The 19,541-nt window shown below is 40.0% G+C and overlaps 2 protein-coding genes across 3 annotated transcripts in view; one reads left to right on the top strand and one right to left on the bottom strand.

Moving 5' to 3' along the window:
• Positions 1–9,307, top strand: part of LOC105389439 (integrin alpha-PS1) — a 78,206-nt gene extending 68,899 nt beyond the window's left edge. The window contains exons 8-17 of the mRNA XM_011560544.3: positions 283–679; positions 792–1,184; positions 1,678–1,873; positions 2,165–2,316; positions 5,618–5,868; positions 5,969–6,071; positions 6,420–6,549; positions 6,803–7,077; positions 7,306–7,530; positions 7,690–9,307. Coding sequence (XP_011558846.3) covers positions 283–679; positions 792–1,184; positions 1,678–1,873; positions 2,165–2,316; positions 5,618–5,868; positions 5,969–6,071; positions 6,420–6,549; positions 6,803–7,077; positions 7,306–7,530; positions 7,690–7,926 — 2,359 coding nt within the window. The 3' untranslated portion in view covers positions 7,927–9,307. The remainder of the gene's footprint in view (positions 1–282; positions 680–791; positions 1,185–1,677; positions 1,874–2,164; positions 2,317–5,617; positions 5,869–5,968; positions 6,072–6,419; positions 6,550–6,802; positions 7,078–7,305; positions 7,531–7,689) is intronic.
• A 132-nt stretch (positions 9,308–9,439) lies between these two features.
• On the bottom strand, positions 9,440–12,207 carry LOC105389438 (transcription factor 15). Of its 2 annotated transcripts, none has more exons than XM_038115461.2 (4): positions 11,829–12,207; positions 11,071–11,201; positions 9,734–9,825; positions 9,440–9,581 (listed from the first exon to the last, which is right to left on the bottom strand). In XM_038115461.2, the coding sequence occupies exons 1-4, from the start codon at positions 11,981–11,983 to the stop codon at positions 9,537–9,539; spliced, it is 423 nt and encodes a 140-aa protein (XP_037971389.2). In that variant the 5' UTR covers positions 11,984–12,207; the 3' UTR covers positions 9,440–9,536. The 2 variants fall into 2 exon arrangements, with proteins under 2 accessions (XP_037971389.2, XP_011558845.3); XM_011560543.3 differs by having other exon boundaries at positions 11,071–11,204; positions 11,829–12,206.
• Between the last annotated feature and the right edge of the window lie 7,334 nt (positions 12,208–19,541).

Here is a 19,541-nt window from a genome sequence, read left to right as displayed (position 1 = left end):
TTGCTCTGGGGTATTAGGTACTAATAATTTGTGTTGCTATGCGGGGTGTTGCAAAAGTAGTATACTAAGCCGAAAGAGGGTGACTCTGGAGACATTCTGAAAATCTTTTGTGCTACGAATATTTTCGGCTTAGTATTCCACTTTTGCAACGCTCTTTACAAAAAAAATGTTTCTTCTTTTTATAAAAATATATCAAGAGTTAGATTCATGTCTCTCTTCCAGTAAATAAGTTTGAATGTATGCGGATTAATTTAAATCGATAATTTTTTCGTTAATTTCCAGAATACCTGACCTTCTCGTTGGCGCTCCATTCTACTTCTCCCGAGACGCTGGAGGAGCCGTCTACTTGTACATCAACGAAGATCACCATCTCAGCCAAACCTACAGTCTGAAGCTGACAGGAAAACCAGAGTCACAGTTCGGAATCTCAATAGCGAATGCTGGGGACCTAAACAAAGACGGCTGCGAAGACGTTGCTATTGGAAGCCCATACGAGGGCAATGGGGTAGTTTACATTCATCTGGGTAACAGAAAAACTGGCTTAAGTCCCAAAGCTGATCAAGTGATTGCAGCTGAATCTTTGCCCAGAGTTTTGAAGACTTTCGGATACTCTTTATCCGGTGGAGTTGACCTTGACGCTAACGGTTATCCAGATTTATTGGTTGGGGCTTATGAAAATGTAAGTTTTAGTTAAAATCATACTTATATACATGATAATAAGTACCGCATTGTATAAGTAGGTACTTATAAATCAATCAAATTAATAATTTATTTTTTATATATGTTTACAGAGCAGCGTGGCCTTAGTCCGAACAAGACCGATTATCGATATTAAAACCTCAGTTCGACCATCGAGCACGATCATAAACGTCGACCCATCGAAGCAAGGCTGTGAAGCGGACCCTTCAGCCAACTACACCTGCTTCCACTTCCAAGCTTGTTGCATCATCAAATCTCTAGTCAAATCCACTCAAACGAACACTCACCAAATAAACTACATCATAGAAGCTGAGACCTTTCCCGGAGGACGGAAGTTTTCAAGAGTTTTCTTCGGGTTTAATCCCACCGCGAACAATTCTAACATTATTGACAACACGATAATTCTGAAGAAAGACTACGAAGACTGCCGAGAGCACATTGTGTATTTAAAGAATAATACGAGAGATATTCAGACTCCTATCAAGGTATGTAACTATGTATTTACCTATTTATGTAGGTACACAATAAAAAAAAAAAACAAAAAAAAAAAAAACACGCACTCACGCCTTGTACTAATGTACTCCCTTGCGGGGTAGGCAGAGGTGCATTGCTGCACCCACTTTTCGCCAGAGTGTTATGTTAGTCCCAATGTAATAGGGGGCGGGCCTATTGCCATTTTACGGGCACATCCAAGACCTGAGAACAAATATCTGTGTTTAAACAAATATCTGCCCCAGCCGGGAATCGAACCCGGGACCATCGGCTCAGTAGTCAGGGCACTAACCACTACGCCATTCGGTCGTCTTAATAAATGTACTTTTAATAAACGTCCAACTAATACGTGAAAGTTTTTAAGTATGGATGAATTAATATTTATTACTTTTGCACGGTCGCTTTTCTGGACGCTTCCGTTAATTTGTGGGTCCCGGTTTAAAAGCTTTCCTCACTTACTTAGTCTTCATTTGTTTTTACTTCCAGTTCAAAGTGACTTACAAACTAGTTCACGCGGAGCCGCGCTACAGCACCGTGGGGTCGCTACCCAACATCGATGAGTACCCCGTGCTGAACGCCACCGCCACGACCAGCTTCACCGCCAACTTCCTCAACGACTGCGGCGCCGACGCCGTCTGCGTGAGCGACCTCGTGGTGGACCCACAACTCATGCTGCCTAAGAGTAAGTAGGAGTTCAGTGACGACAGTTATGTTTATTGGGCTTCTCAGAAACCTCACGTCCTAGAGCGGTGGTAGTACGGTCGGGTCCGCTTCTCACGCCAGAGATGCGGGTTACAATCCCGGAGCTGACATGCACAGAGGTTCCATTCGAGAGAGCCAGGTCCAAGTAATTACACCCCCCCATAGAATAAGAAATAGATATCGAAAACCTTACATCACGATTCTACTTAGTTCGAGAGGAATTACGAAACTACCAGGACCGAATAATTAATGTATTTTTTTTTTCTTTCAGCCGAAGATGGTTTAGACTATGCTCTCACACTGGGCCAAGAAGAAGAAGTGAAGCTAGCAGTGAAGGTTGACAACTACGGAGAATCGGCATACGAAGGGCAACTGATTGTGATGCATCACGAAAGCCTGCATTACATTGCAGCTAACACTAGCGTAAGTATAATCAATAAACTAACAATAGCAGCCTCATTTTCTTTCAATGCGCCTACATAATCTGAACCTGATCTCTACCACACTGTTGAATTTGTTGGTACCTCACTGCATTGCTGCTAAGTCAGTTTACACAGGAGCTATAAAAAAGAGGACATTCGGTTTGAACGATGTTTTTGTGAAAAATCTGCGTTTTGTATGTTGCAATAATATTAATATAAATTAGGGTGAATTTCCCGCGGCCAAAATTTGCGTGGCATCAATGAAATCGGTACTAAAAAACAAAGATCTAATTTTCTAATATTTTTTTCCGGTTATGTGGAATAATAATCTATATGAAGCAATAAATATTTTATCAATAGGATTAATGGATACTTTACAAAAAAATATTAAACGTCGAAATCTTTCATTGCCGTGTTTGTCCCCAGGTCCCCTCGTTTTGTATTATTCTTCATTGATGAAAAAATATTGAGTGTTTAGATTTAAACTTAGTTTCATTTGATACATTAATATTTAAAGTATTGTTACGAAATAGATTAATTCAAATAAATAAAGAATATAACGAACGGTAAGTGAAAATTCATGTGTCCCAGAACTACATTTCATCGCCGTGTCCTAAACATGATCAAGGATATTGTTTTATCTATGAACTTTGGTCCCCCCCTCGGTGCGCTAATCGTTTCTTACAAGTGTCGCCTAACTGCTCGACGTAGAAAGAGGTACACAGGTGCTCACGATTTCGCGCTATAATGAAATTTATATTTGTTTTTGGTGACTGGACATTTTTTCTTTCATCGCCGTGGATAGATATAACTTCTACAAAATTAAGTTTGTCTTCTTGAGTAAGCATTCAAAAGAAAGCATTTTGAAAATATTCATCTTATAAAGTGTTAGTTTCATCGAATAGTTAATATTTTTTTTGTTATTTATATTTAATGCCTTCATTTTCATCGCCATGCTTTCATTTCCGTGGTTTCCGTGGCCAAAATTTGCTATGGCAATGAAAAAAAAGACACGGAAATGAGAAAAATTTCATCGCCATGTCTTGTAAAATAATTTGTATTCATTGCCGTGGCCTGGTTATTCATTTCCGTGGCCAGATGATTCATTTCCGTGACATATGTTTTCATCGCCATGGTATGTATGATTAGGCAAAGAAAAATATCTTTACCATCTTTTGTAATACAGGTAATACTAATAACTAAAATTACCTACAGGTCTTGTCAAAGTACCTCTTTTTTCAGTTCCATAAAACGGGCGCGTATCGCGTTGTATAAAAACTAAATATTAAAACATAAGTATTATAATTAACGTTATGTATAAATAAGATCGGTTTTAGCTCAAGCGCCCGCTTCTCATGCCAGAGATGCGGGTGCAAACCCGGCGCTGACAAGTACCAATGAGTTCTTTGAATTTAAGTTCAATGTATACCATCGCTCTTACGGTGAAGGAAAACATCGTGAGGAAATCTGCATATCTAGATTTAGCACATCTAGATATGTGAACCCACCAACCCGCAGTGGACCAGCGTGGTCAAAAATGGTCCAAGCTTAGAAAGGCAGTTTAGACCTTGGGCATATGCACAAAGGTTCCATTCGAGAGAGCCAGATGCAGGTACTTACACCCTCAGCAGATAATAGAATAGCATAGAACATACATCTCCGCAGGAACTCAGCTGGATGCTAAGTGGCCTAAATGCTGCTTGCCAACGTGTAGGTCTCGGTATGAACTTGGGAAAGATGAAAGTCATGTAGAATGATCACATCATCGGGAGCCGGTTATCGTTGATGAGACAACTAGGTATATGTCTACCTCAAGCAGACTATTCGGCTAGGCAGAAGCAATTTCGACAAGAAGGCTGAAAAGCGCATCTAACTGGGGTGCATTCGGGAATCATAGCCTATATGCTCCTCGGCCATTCCTCAGAGCCTGAAGACAAAGGTCTACAACCAGTGCACCCTGCCAGTGATGACGTATGGTGCAGAGACGTAGATACTGACAGTGGGACTGGTCCACCGATTTAAAGTCACTCAGCGTGCTATGGAGTGAGCTACGCTTGGGGTTTCTCTAATGGATCGTATCAGAAAAGAGACTATCCGTCAGAGGACTAAGGTTACCGACATAGCTAACAAAATGTGAAAGCTTAGGCAGGCAGCCAGTAGTAGCTGGATTAAGAAGGCCGAGGACCGAGTGTTGTGGCGCTCCTTGGGAGAGACATATGTTCAGCAGTGGATGATTATAGGCTGGATGATAACATACATTTCATATTATTATATCAATTAAAATATACTTTCATTTAGCATAGAGTTCATAAAATATTCTGTCATATCACGTTATCTGTGTTAAATTACACAACACCATCAAAACCCCTAGCACCAAAACCTTAAGATAGGTGTGATGACGAGGAAAGCGAGGAGGAGCGGTTAAGTGCACATGCTGCGCCCCGCTTCGCTGTTGACAAACATGTGCACCTAACTGCACCTATCTTTAGGTTTTGGTGCTAGGGGTTTGTTCGGTGATGTGTAATTCAGCACAGATTATGTCATATCATAGTATATTTTATGAATTTTACATAAAATTAACAGTTCAGTATACTGTATAATATTATACTTTATGAAAATATAGATGTTATAATAGGTAAGGTTAATTATATGTTGTGAACGATATTAATGTCAAATTAAACATTTCGTTTTTATAAGTCTCAATACGAACCCCATAATACTACATAAAGAATTCCATACTACATTCTTTATTATTTTATACAGTATACTGTCGTTCTTTCTTTCGTTCCAATATCTATCCAAATATTTCTATCATACATAATCTGCCTAAGTTTGCATTTCCTTCACAGAGTTTTTTTTTATTGCAGTGGATTGATTCTTTCATATCCATAGCACAGTTCTTTCATTGCCGTGGACGTTAGTTTCATTGCCGTGGATGTTTTTTTCACTGCCGTGGACACTTGTTTCATTGCCGTGAATGCATGTTTCATCGCCGTGGCACGAAATTTTTAATCATCTGTATCTCGTTAAGTTTTTAACTTATCTGCTAGCCATTAAGTAAGAACACTAACATTAACAAAAACTTTAAAAAAAGCGTTTTTTTAATATAAAAAACCTAAAGATAAAAAAGTCCACGGAAATGAAGATTTTTTAGGACTTGTTGAAATCCACCCATTATAACTTTCACCTATATTCCGTAGTGTTAACACTATAGACATGAAGTATACCTATGCATCATTGCCTATATGGTTTGAAAACGATATTAAGTATTTATAATAACTGACACTTCAAACATATTCCAGGATAAACACGTGATCTGCACGAGCTTTAACAAGACGATAGTGACGTGTATGCTAGAGAACCCTTTCAAGCGTCAGCTGGAGGGAGATACGCCCATCACGATGAGGTTTGACGCCCGAGCCCTTGATGACAATGAACCATTCGTCGTCTTCACCGTCTGGGCTAACTCCACGTCTAAGGAACTCACTCCCGGAAAGAAACCGGTCGAGGTTAAAGCTCTTGTCATCAAGAATGCTGAATTGTCTATTAGAGGGTTAGTAAATTTTATGATAACGATGGTATAAACAAACTATTTCAATAGATTCAACTGCGTAATAGGTACATGATGATTAATTTAATTATATTAATTTCAGTGTGGCGACCCCTGAACAAGTATTCTATGGTGGAGAGGTGAAAGGAGAATCAGCGATGACTTACTTTGACGATATCGGTACCAGAGTCAAGCACATCTATTATGTGAGTTATAAATTTTAAATTACTCTTTTATATCAGTACATCAACTACAATCAATAGAAACAGAACGCAAAATAGTAAAATGTCCGTGATCATGTGTTTTTTATTAAATATCATTGGGTCTTCTATCTATCTATCTATAATGGCGATTTTCCGCATTAAGCTCTAAGGTGGGCCATTATGCGTGAAATATCTATGGGGTAACTGGCTATTAAGCCATCCAAGCTCAAGCCATCATTGGGTCTTTAGCTACCTACTAATGTATTTTTAAATAGTTCACATGTGCACCTCTACAGTGCGTTTTATACTTGGGAAGTCCCAGCGTCTTACCACTGTCTATTCCAAACCCAGGTGCACAACTCGGGTCCGTGGCGGGTGTCGTCGGTGCAGGTGGTGATCTCGTGGCCGCACCAGGTGGCCGCCGACTCCAGGGAGGGGAAGTGGCTGCTGTACCCCGAGGATGTGCCCACCGTCGAAGGAGGTAACTAACTAGTTAATCATAAATTTTAGAGTTTTCTTTAAACCAATGTTTTATATGCTTAGAACCTTTTTTGTGATTTCATTAAAGTACAAAATATAAAATATACTGAATGTGGTATGCCTCTGATTTATAGAATACATATCGTAGTTCGAAATAAGTCTTAAAGATTGGCAGCGTACTTACTACGTACGTACTTTAACAAGTAAATTTCAAATGTTTGCGAATTAATATAATTTTCCGAATCATGTTACAGATCAAAACAATGGAGAGTGTTTCGTGTCCGAGCGGGAGATCAATCCTCTCAAAATCAGACCGGGTCCTACTGAAAAGATTCTGGAGAATTTGGAAATCAACCCGTTCTTCAGTATGGGGAAATCCAGCAACCCATTGAAAGAAGAGCACAATGATACTGATCCGAAGTATAACAGTGCTGGAGAAAACAAAGTGAGGAGAAGAAGAGACATCGACCCCGTCAAAGCAGAGGCTTATACGGACAAAGATGGGCAAAGGAAACACATAGTAAACATGGTAATAGTTGTTTTATTTTTATTTAAAGACAATTTTAGACATACAAATAATAAATATGCTTACTACTTATTAAATTAAACATTAATAGGTATATTTCTTATTTCAATAACCCTCCATTCTTGGGGTAAGCTCTTGTCCTGCAGTACCTTATTATTGGCTATGCGTTTGCGTACATACATAAGCCTTTACCATTTTTTGGTCCTAAATTTTGTCCTTGACTATTTACAGAGCTGTCAAAACAAAACGGCCAAGTGCATCCAGTTCCAATGCGTGATCTACCGGCTGGGCCGTATGCAGGGCGCCACCATCACCGTGAAGTCCCGCCTGTGGAACTCCACGCTGGTAGAAGACTACCCCCGCGTCAGCCACGTGAACATCGCCTCCTCCGCCTACATACTCATACCGGAGCATTATAATATCAGGCAGAATAAGCAGCAGGACGATTTTACTACGGTGGGTTTTAGTGTTGGTTATGTGGTCATTATCAGGTGAACTATCCCACTGTTGGAGTTCCCATTCCCGAAAATCATTGCAACACTATTCAAGTAATAACATTTTATCATTACATTGTTTATCTACGTCCAATTTTAAGTTGTCATGTTTTTTTTTCAGGTGGAAACCATAGCGTATCCAGACTTGATGATAAGCGAGCCGTCAGAGGTTCCACTGTGGGTGATCATAGTGTCAGTGATAGTCGGACTGATAGTTCTGGTGCTACTCATCATAGCGCTGTGGAAACTCGGCTTCTTCAAGAGAAGTCGACCAGACCCGACACTCTCTGGGAACTTAGAGAAGAACAACCACGAAGCGAGCCCGTTCATAGTGAGAGACAGGAATAGCCTGCGATAGCCAAGGACTTACAGCTCCCTTGTGAGAACAGACTTGGACTGAATAAAGTGAAACTTTAGTAACAGCTAGCCTGGTGCGCAATGTTTTACACAGTGCTGTTTGTGCATGCATGTGCAGGATTATTTTCGAAATGGGAAGAATAATATCATTGTTTTTCTTAGATCGACGTGTAGTTTCTCAAGCCCTTAGTACACCTCCGCCTCCGCTACGATATAATATATGACCACTGAACCAGTGATGGATTTTCTCATCTTGTTGTATAGTATAGTCATAGTTTTCGAGCAGAGTTGTGCTAAACGGGTGCTATTGGTTTGAGATGCATCAAGATAGAAAGCATTGAAGAATTCCTTACAGAAAAATTTTGTTTTATTCAAGTGCTGATGTACCTAGAGGTTTATCGTTAGTTATTTTAATATCTTTTGTCTGTGATGTCTTCATAGAGGAAACCTTTGTGTATGTGATGTATTATTGTATGATTTGTACTAAATGAAAATTATGTTGTATGTTTTTAAAATTGAAGTTTTTTGCATGATTGCATTTATCATGGGTATGAATGTTGTAAAAAAGTTGGAAAGTTTTAGATATAATGATACTTATATATTTCTGTAAATACGAACTTGCCTTAATTTATGAAGGATTAGCTTTTAAATAAGAAACTACTTAATTGTTTTCAAGAACTGTTTTGACTAGATTTTTTACTAGTCAGATAATTTTAATAAATAAGCTGTGTTACATATAAATGCTTGAAAACTAGGTGTTGATGGTCATGAAATACTTTAGGTATCAACTTAATATAATATACTGGCTTATCCAGAAGTGCTAGATAAATTATACAACGAAAAATATGAAAAAACAACCTTGTACTTAAAAATCTTTGTAAATATAATATTGCAATTGGACCAAAAAAGGATATTTTTTTCGTAACTTCCTAAATAGGTACCTACTTTTGTCCTTAATATGTACTAATCTAGTTAATTTGGTTTTTCAACTTTAACAAATTATAATAAAACTATAGATAAGTACATAATTATTACTTATTCTACTGTAAATAGTGTAGAGAGCATAAACTTAATGAGTATCAAGTAGAAAACTAAATTATTCACAATTTAGAACTATACATAAAGTATTTATCATATACATGTCCAATGCATTTTTACAAGAAAGTAGATTTTATACTACTATCAAAATTTAATATACTTAGCAACAAAAAACACTGCCAATTCACATTTTTTATTAATTAATTCACTATGTACCGCATACTTCATAGACGTCTGGCATTAAATTGCACACTTAAATTCAGGTTGTGATCATAATATTTGATGCTAAAGATACCTACCGAAGCTTTTATACATTATAATTAATAAAAAATGGTGCCATCTTATACCTATTTGTTTTATTAAATGTACCTACTTATCTCACATGTATCTAACGAGTCTTCTTAGTATTGCATAAGGGACCAGAAATTTAAAACCTTGCGCCAAATATTTAAACGAATTTAAATCTATTGCTTTTACAGTATACGAGTAGGTAGTAGGTCAGAAATATAATTAATCTCGTTTAAATTTTTGACCTTAGACGCATGACAGGAATGTGATGATGATGGCAGCATTTCAGAACGGAAAATATCCAACAGTTCCTGGAGGAGCCGAATATTTCTGAAAGAATTAATAGTTCATACAATTTTGACTGAGTATATTTGATAGATGTACTGCTTATAAAAAGCTACACAAATATAAATAAACAAAAAAATCCAAAGGGTTCGAAGGGCATAGTATTTATAGAAAAGAAATGATGGAAAATAACTCACCACTTTTTGGACGGCGGACCAACAAAACGTGCACAGTGACGGATTTTTGCTGTCTATTTCATGTTTCTGAAGACACGGCTGCGCCATCTCTCCTGAAAAAAACACAATATCAATAAGAGTACACTTGTCCAAAATTAATAATGCACATGCAGATCTTCACACCCGAATGATTAAATCGTATGAGCCTTAAAAAAACACTTGCATTTTGCACCTTGTTCGAAAGAAATAGGAGTCAATATCATGTGTCACATAATCGAAAACCACCGATCTGTCAAAGATCTCTATGCGCATTATCAATTTTGGAGCACTGTAGGTAGGTACCCAACCTACTATACCCACTAAACAAAGATGTCCGTAGTAGCCTGGTGCAAGGGCGTACGAGGGAGAAAAGAAAGTAGAGAATGCTACTTTCGGGGAATAAGCTGTTGGCCTAGTTCGGTCCCATTCCTATAAAATAGTGTTGGCATAAATATTTCTCAACGAAATATAGGTACAAATTAAAGTTACCGATCTATTTACCTATCTTGGTGGAAATAGCCAGGGACAGCCACACTCTCTCAGTTTAGGACCAGGGATCAATAGAGAGATGGCTTCTAAGGTTTAAGGATATACCGTTTCTGCTCTTTAGCCAATCTTAGTAGTGAGTATACATTGATTTCGATTCTGAAGGCACACATAAAAAATTGTGCTATCAAAACCTTAAATTCTTTAAGTCTTTCCGTAAATCTCATTTTCACAGGCAAAATTTATAGTAGACATCGCTATAATCAAATTGTGTGCTTTCAGAATCATAAGAGTATAAGAAAGTACGTTTGAATTCAAGCATCTGCACTTTAGGAGTTTAATACATGACATCCAGTTGTCGAGATGTTTTTTCAAAAATTCTTTATTGGATTTATGATAAATAACAAATATTAAAGTAAAATAACTTATGCAATTACACTTTTATCTTAAAATTAAGCATACAATACCAGGTAATTACACTTTTAAAAGTAATTGACATCAAACGTTTTATTCTGGTCGAGGTGTATTTGTATAGAGCTGGTTGTCGAGGTCCTGTATAGAGCTGGTTGTCGAGGTGTACCGGTATAGAGCTGGTTGTCGAGGTGTAACTGTATAGAGCTGGTTGTCGAGGTGTACCTGTATAGAGCTGGTTGTCGAGGTGTACCGGTATAGAGCTGGTTGTCGAGGTGTACCGGTATAGAGCTGGTTGTCGAGGTGTAACTGTATAGAGCTGGTTGTCGAGGTGTAACTGTATAGAGCTGGTTGTCGAGGTGTACCTGTATAGAGCTGGTTGTCGAGGTGTACCCTGTATAGAGCTGGTTGTCGAGGTGTACCTGTATAGAGCTGGTTGTCGAGGTGCGTGATGTAGGAGCCCGCGAGGCGCAGGATCTCGATCTTGCTGAGCTTGCGGTCCGCCGGCTCGGTCGGGATCAGCCGCCGCAGTGTGCTGAACGCCGAGTTCACGCTGCTTGGAATTGAAGCTCTTTTCAGAATATGGTAGGAGTTATTTTGTAATGGACAGTGAGTGTAGTTACAGGTAACTATACATTTATGATCGTGTAGGATAAATAAATAAAGTTAATCTTAACTGTTAAACGCTATGGCGACTCAAAATTATTTCATTAGTATTCGCTATTAACTCACGGTTAAAGTTCAAAGCAAGGGATAAAAGTTCAGATATACTATCAACTGTAAGAAACTACTGGTAACTACCGAAACATCTCTCTGTAATCTGCAAGCTGAAGTGGCAGTAGGCTGGTCATATCTACCGAGCCCGATTGACAGTAGGCAGCTTGGAAAACTTCCTTTAAGGAACTTTAAGGTTAAACCTACCTACATCATTTAAGTTTATTGAATGTAACTTACTACGTACAGGTATATTTACTTAATAGGAGAGCCCCAACAATGTTTTGTTATACATAGACTAAGTTACTGAAAATAAATATTTTGTATTTGTATTTTGTAAGGTTCGCTCGTAGGTACCTATAAGCATTCTAATCAGGCAACCATAAACGGATCCTTTGATGAATGATTTATTAGGTAGGTACTTTTATTTTATTATATAATATATTAAATTATAAAAGATACTCACTTCTGCGTCCGATCACGCTCCCTGGCATTAGCCTGGCATCTCTGCTTGACAGCTGGAACTTCTGCAGCACTCGGCAGCGCCTGCGCAGCAGTCGCGAACGAAACCTGCTGCTCCCAACTCTCATTACTGCACTGATAGTGCAGGAAGTTTTCCATTATTGGCGCAAACTTCTTTTTCCAACAAAACTTTTCAGCCAGCAATGTAATTTTCGAAATTCAAATTTGGAGCACTGTCACTTGTTTTTGTTTCTTCTGATGTGTAAGTGTAGCAGGCGGGAAGCGTACTAATCCCTGCTCGCTCGGGTGGCCACTAATAAGTGCCCCGATTGGTATCGTCCATGAAGGACTCATTTAGGAGGAACAGCGCGCGCCACAGTGTTGCTTCTTAACCGATAATTGTATAAACAGATGCTTGTCGTCGCAGGGAGGGATTTGGATGTGAGTTTGGTCAAAATTGTTTCTATCTTTGTTATTTTTATTTGAATTCATAAGTAGTTATCGTCTATAAAACATTTTCTGTTTCAATAAATTTAATGTTATGAATGCAGTAGGTATAGTGCAGGAGAAGCACGATCATATTTACATAAAAACCGTAAATTAAATCGGGAAACGTGATTTAGTTTATTTATATATTATCTTATTTTCATACCTATGGTAACTAAATAGAATTCAAACATAAATGATATAAAACCTCTGATGAAATTCAAGCTTATTTAATTTTATTAACTGACAGTTAAAATTGGAACATGGAAAATTTGGTTTAGGACTAATCAAATGAAAATTTTAAATTTCAAAAATGAATTTAACGTTTTGACATTACCTACTGAATTTTAATTTTGAGACATTGAAAATCCCTAAATCCGTCCCTGTGCGGTCGAACGGATCACTTGTCATCGAGGATGTAAACCCGGCCGCCCCTCCGCCTGTCTCTGTTAGTTTAAGCTAACTACCGCAATAAATATATTTAATGCCATTGATGACGCCGATGCTAACTGCACTATTTGTTTTCATTTAAATCCGGGATGACTCATTCTTTTTTCTAACCCAAGTAACTAACAAAATTTAAATAGGTAGGTAGGTATATTATGTTATATTAAAACACTAATTTTATATAGTAATCCCATGAACGGGTTACTATGGAGTATGGGGATTAATAAACATTATGTAGATTAGACATAGACATGAAAATTAAATGCAGTTATCGAGTCTGTAAGTGAATAATTGCTAAGGTTTTACATATAATTACATATTTTTTACATAATTGATTATAAATTATAAGTTCCACCCTGTAGTGTGTTTACAGTTCTATGATAATGATAGATGATAAGATTTGGGGTTATGTTAAGGCTGATAGTACCAAACCCAATGAGCGCTGTTTTAACACTAATTTATTTCCATTATAAAATATTACTGCATAGTCAACAAGTAATGTATGTGTGTGTAAGTATCAATCTGATTTCAACCTTATAGCAATATACATAATACATATAACATCTAAGTAAGTACCTATTGTACGGTAGCCGTAGCCCGTACATCCTGCCCACTCAAAAGAAGGAAGAGCATTATATAAAATAAGATTTAAATGTTACTGTAGCTAAAGTAAAGTTACAAGTATAATGATAACTGTAAATAAAATTAATTATGTATAAAATGCAATGTTAAGATATTGAACTTAAATATTTCATTCAAATACAAAAAATACAATATAGTAAGTACTTAAGTATTTCATTCACACACTTCACTATTAATGATTACGGAAGGAATGTCTAATCTAACTGAGCGCGGTCGAACAGTCGGCGTAGTCCAAGTGTCGTGGTGGTCCGCGCTCGGGGTGCCGCGGGCCGGGGTGCCGGGGGCGGGGGCGCGGGCGGCGGGGGCCGGGGCGGGGGCGCGCGCTCGCAGCAGCCGCAGCGGCAGCGCCGGGGGGGCGCCGCGGGACTCGATGCTCGTTGTGGTCAGCTCGAGGCGGCGCTTGTATTTTCGCCATCGCAGGAGAGAGTATACAGCTCCGGAGATGATGACGACTCCCATTACGGTGTACATTACCGAATACTGGTGCACATCATGAATGCTGAGGGGTTCGTTAGCCTTTTGCTTCAGGTCGTCAATCTGTGTTTTCAAATTGTCCCAGTCATGAATGTGGTCTTCTGGAACGAACGGCGTCATATCTGACGTATTCACGATGTGGTTTAGAATTGATGATCCAACAATGTATGTATTATCAGTTTCCATCTGCATGTGGCTCATTCATATAGTTGCTATGTCCAATGATCGAGAATGTCGTACTCTTTACTGCACAACCTTGACCTATATCCAGTAGGCCATTACCGGTCAACGACTTCAATGTCATTTTGTTATCAGGACAGAAAATGCGCAGCGAGCAGTTCTCACAGCATGAGTACAACCATCGATTGTTGTTGTGTAATTTAATCCACAGCTCGTGGCACGGCACCGCTCTTGTACGGCACATGGGTTTGTTATGAATGCTGATGTTGCATATGCTCTGTGTCATCTGAACTTGATGTATGAGTTTATCAATGGAGCATAGTATTTTATTTACTGATGTGTGTGTGCACTCCTTTACTTCACTTTCTGATAGCAATATAAGTTGATCCCTTCTAAGGTTAAATGCGATATACGGAGTTATTGTTTCGATGATGTAGGACTGGTGAGGTAAACTGATAATTTTGTCCAGCTCGTATGTTTCTTTGCTCACCAGCGGTATTCTGACTTCAATGATTAAGTAAGATTTTCCGACTTCCACATGAATTTTCATTAATTTATACAAGTCTCTGTAGTCATGTTTATCACTAGGTACAGTCAGATCTTCAGGCAGGTGACTGTAAATGACCTTCATTTGCTCCTCCAACTGTTCTGGTGGCAACAAGTGCGCGTCCAGGTGCCCGTGGGTGAGGTCTGTAATGGTGTTGATAAGGTTCTCTTGTACACGGCGCACGTTGGATATCATGATTGATGCTGAGAGGGCCGCTGATATGATATAAAGTTCATCATTGTTTTGCGTCAGCAGTTTATTATTCGCGAGTTTTACTTCTTGTAGGTGTTTTTGGATCATCCCAAACTGCTTGTTCATGATGTCCTCGTTCCTTTGTAGAATGTTCGACTGTGCTTCTATGACACTCGTCTGGTTCTTGAATAGAAGTAGTAGATGATTTTCGTTCATAGATATCTTCTCAATGTCCTTCTCATACTTTCTTGCGAATCGATCATCTAAAACTCCAAATAATGAGTTGGCTATGTATCCCACTCCGTTGATAAGGCCTCTCTTTTGCCGTTTGGTGACGTGTTTCTTGAGTATTTTATTATAGTGATATATTTCTGATAAGTCGTGTTGCAGTTGATATACGATACTCTGGTATTGTGTTGATAAATGATTTGAATCCAGAAATTCTTCCAGGTGATAGACGTATTTTTCCAGGTGTTGCAGTCCGGACCAGTATGTACTCATATTATAATACATGATTAATTTCCAGTCGTCTCGGACGATGCTCATATCGTACATCTTGTCGAAATACATGTTCATGTTGTTGTTAAATTGTGTGATATTGCAGTCGCATTGTGCTGAAGTCATCATTGATAAGAAAAGTAGTAGCGCCATGGATATGTACTGACAAATGCCTTTCCTTGTTGTTCGCTTTGGTCGCCCGCTGGCCTTGACCGTGGGAGTTGTCACTTGATCGGGCGCGTCTGCTTGCGAGTCAGCTGTTGTGACGTCATCAGTCGTTGGTGTCGTGCATTGTACGTCGCTTATCTGTGACGTGGCGTGTTCTTCTCTAACTGGCAACAAAGCCAATTTTAAGATCGGTCGTTTAATGATGCCGCCTTTCGTTTTTACAGTAGCTACCCGGACGTGTCCGTCTTGGCCGGGGTGTACGGCGACGATCCTGCCCAACGCCCACTTGCCAGGGGGTAGGTTGTCGTCTTTGATAAGGACGACGTCATCAACTGCCATGTTTTTGGTAGATGTTCTCCACTTTGTTCTTATTTGCAACTGTTGTAGGTAATCTGATGACCACTTCTTCCAGAACTGTTTGTTCATTGATTGGATTAAACGCCATCTCGTAGTCAAATTCATTTGCTCGGGATCCGTCTGTGGCCTTGTGATTAGTGAGCCGCCCACCAGGAAGTGTCCTGGAGACAAGTATTCGCCATCTGGGCTTTCACTTAATGATATGAGAGGTCGTGAGTTGAGGCACGCCTCGATCTGATGCAGTAGAGTGATAAACTCTTCGTAGGTGAGTTTCTGTTCGCCAATCACTCTTTTGAGATGATATTTTAAGCTCTTGACGGCAGCTTCCCAAAGGCCTCCTGCTGATGGGTATGCTGGTGCGTTGAACTTCCACTGTGTGTGGTATTCACTGCTGATCTTACTTAGCAGGTCTTCGTTGATAGTATGGAGGATCTCTTTGTACTCCTTCTGCAGCAGCCTGTTGGCGCCTATAAAGTTGCTTCCTCTATCGCTGAACATACACCGGGGTGTAGACCGTCTGGCGCAGAATCGGCGGTAGGCAGCTAGGAATCCAGGTGTACTGAGGTCAGATACTAGCTCCAAGTGTACGGCCTTTGTTGATAGACATACGAATACCGCCACGTAGCCTTTGTGTGTTCGCACGCCGCGTCCTTTGTTGGCCTTGATGTCAAAGTGCCCAGTAAAGTCGACACCTGTGTACGTGAACGGGCGGGATGGCGTCACTCGAGGCTCCGGCAGGTCTGCCATGATCTGATGTCTCTGTTCTGAGTTGAATCGCCTGCATTTCACGCACTTGCGCAATTCTCGTTTCACCGTTCGGAGCCCGCTTAATATCCAGTATCTGTCTCTGATATATGATAATGTTAGGCTCGGTCCACCGTGTAGCGTGGCGGAGTGAGCTTGTTGTACGATGAGCTCAGTGAGTCTGCTGTGACTCGGTAGGATGATGGGGTGCTTGGCTGCATGACTGAGAGACGAATTGTTGAGTCGTCCGCCAACTTTCAGTAGTCCATCACTCGTATCGATGAATGGGTTGAGGCTCAGCAGTTTACTAGAAGTCCTCAGATTCTCCTTTTTTGACAATCTTGATAAGTCTTCTTCAAATTCGACCGATTGTACACTTTTGTCAATTAAATTATGTGCTTGTTGCAACTCCGCAGTTGATAGGTAGTTTTTATATGATACTTGTTGTTTATTTTGCAGCCACTTTATGTAACGTGATAGCCAAGCGATAGTGGTTGTTACTCGGTGCAGTGAACTGCATTCGTTTAATAACTTGTCCACTAGGTCATTCTTATGACATAAGGCTGCGTTCACATTGTTTTTCTTGGTCTCAATTGTTGGAGGTTGATATGTCTTTTCTTTGATCTTCTCTGTTTCGAATGTGGACAACCAAGCCGGGCCATTCCACCACAGCGGGTGTTTGTACAGCTGTGCAGCAGTTACTCCTCGTGTGGCACAATCAGCTGCATTTTCCTCTGACTTGACGTGATGCCAGCATGTAGCAGGGATAATTTCCAGTATGGAACGTATTCTGTTGGCGACAAATGGTTTCCACCTGTTGATGTCTCCGTGGATCCAGCCAAGGACCACCATAGAGTCGGTCCATGCGAAAATCTGTGTGTTGTCTGATATGGTCTCCATGACTTTTTCCATAAGCCGTGATAATAGGAGCGCGCTACAAAGTTCAAGTCTGGGTAGCGACGGTTTTGTTTTCAACGGTGATAATTTTGTTTTCGCAGTCATGAGTGTTGATGTAAACTCGCCCTTAGAATCGTGTGTTGTGATATAAATAGAACAAGCAATAGCCTTCTCTGAGGCGTCGCAAAATCCATGTATTTGATAGTTTGATTTATCTCCCAGATATCTAGAGGTATCTCGAAATGATCTATGTGTTGAAGATCTTGTTTTAGTTGCTCCCAGTCGTTGTTTAGCGATTCTGGCAATAGTCCATCCCAATCTAAGGGTTCCTCGGACCATGTTTGTTGGAATAATAATTTCGCTCGGATAGTAAGTGGTGATAACCATCCTAGCGGATCAAATATCACTGATATCTTTGATAATAACTCTCGTTTTGTAAGTCGTTTTTCATTGTTTTCTGATTGATATTTGTTCTGGAATGTGAACGTGTCACTTGTAGGGTTCCAGCGGATGCCCAACGTCTTCCTGGATTCTGAGCACTTGAAGTCGAGGGGGGTGTCAAGTTGCTCGGCTGATAAACCTTCAGTTAGCTTCGCTGTATTGCTGGACCACTTCCGGATATTCATGCCAGCCCCTCCCAAGATGTCAATAAGTTCTTTATGTAGCTGTTTTGCTTCTTCGATCGTGCTCGCTCCTTCTAGAAGATCGTCCATGTAGAATGACGTCATTAATGCCCTTGATGCTAATGGGTACATGTCGGCTTCGTCAATCGCCAACTGTTTCAGTGTTCTCATTGCCATATATGGCGCGGCCTTTAGCCCAAAGACGATGGTCGAAAGTTGATACTCTTTCAGGGCTTCTTGTGGTGACTCCCTCCAGACTATGCGTTGTAGATGCTGATCTGACTCTCTGACGTTGATCTGTCTGAACATTTTCTCTATGTCTGCAGTGATGACGTATTTGTGCTGACGCCAACCGAGTATCAAGCTTTGTAAATCTTTCTGAAGGTTAGGACCGCGTTCCATCAGGTCGTTCAGACTATATCCAGACGAAGTCTTGCTTGACGCATTGAATACTGTTCTCAATGCAGTAGTGGTTGATTCTAATTTCAACACACCGTGATGTGGGAGATAGTACGAGGTTTGTACTTGTTCGCTGACTAAACGCATGTGGTTGCGTTCTTCAAAATCTCTCATGAATTTTATGTAACTTTCTGAAAAGTTCTGATTTTTCTTCATTTTGTTTTCTAAATTATGGAACTGTGCCATGGCTTTTGATTTTGATTGTCCTAGTTTTTCTTCGAAGTTGGGCTTCATAGGTATAGCCACTTCATATCTTCCGTCCTCCAGACGTCTGGTAGTGGATTGGTAGAACTCCTCACAGTATTGCTCGTCCTGTGTGAGATCATCTGGTTGATTGTTAATCTCTTCAAGCTCCCAGTATTGAGAGATGTCTGATAAATTGTTGACTACCACGTGACAATTGAAAGTTTTCACGCTTCCTGATAATATCCAGCCCATTCTCGTCTGCTGGGCGATGGGTGCCATGTTAGGACCCTTGATAAGACCACTCATAATTATGTTAGAGTAGATGCTGGCGTCCAGTAGTAGGTCAATAGGTCTTGATACGTTGTACTGGGGGTCAGCCAGCTTGATATGTTGCAGGTGGTCCCATGGTTTTTGATTGAAGGTCATGTTGGGAAGATTATTAATGACGTGCTTTATCACTAATGCTTGAGTGGTGAAACTATAGTCGTCATGAATTGATCGACAATCGAGTGTAATCATTCCTTTGCCTTGTTTCGAGCCATTTCCGATGCCTGATACTGAAGCATGATAGCGTTGCCTTGGTAAGCCTAACAGCTGAGCAGCATTTTCAGATATTAGGGATATCTGGGAGCCTTGGTCGAGTAGGGCCCGCAGGGTGATATAACGGCCATCAATGGACTTGATTTTTAGTGAGAGGGTCGTCAGTAAGATCTCTTCGTCATCTGTGGCAACGTGATTTACGCTGTGCTGCTTGTTATCTTGGCGCGAAGTTGAAGGTGAAGGCATCGTAGGTACTGTATGTACGGGTGTCGAATTC

This window comes from Plutella xylostella, chromosome 8 (genome assembly GCF_932276165.1).
Source record: "Plutella xylostella chromosome 8, ilPluXylo3.1, whole genome shotgun sequence".
Lineage (NCBI taxonomy): Eukaryota > Metazoa > Arthropoda > Insecta > Lepidoptera > Plutellidae > Plutella > Plutella xylostella.
The sequence above is the reverse complement of the archived record's forward strand: the minus strand, read 5'-3'. Positions and strand labels throughout refer to the sequence as shown.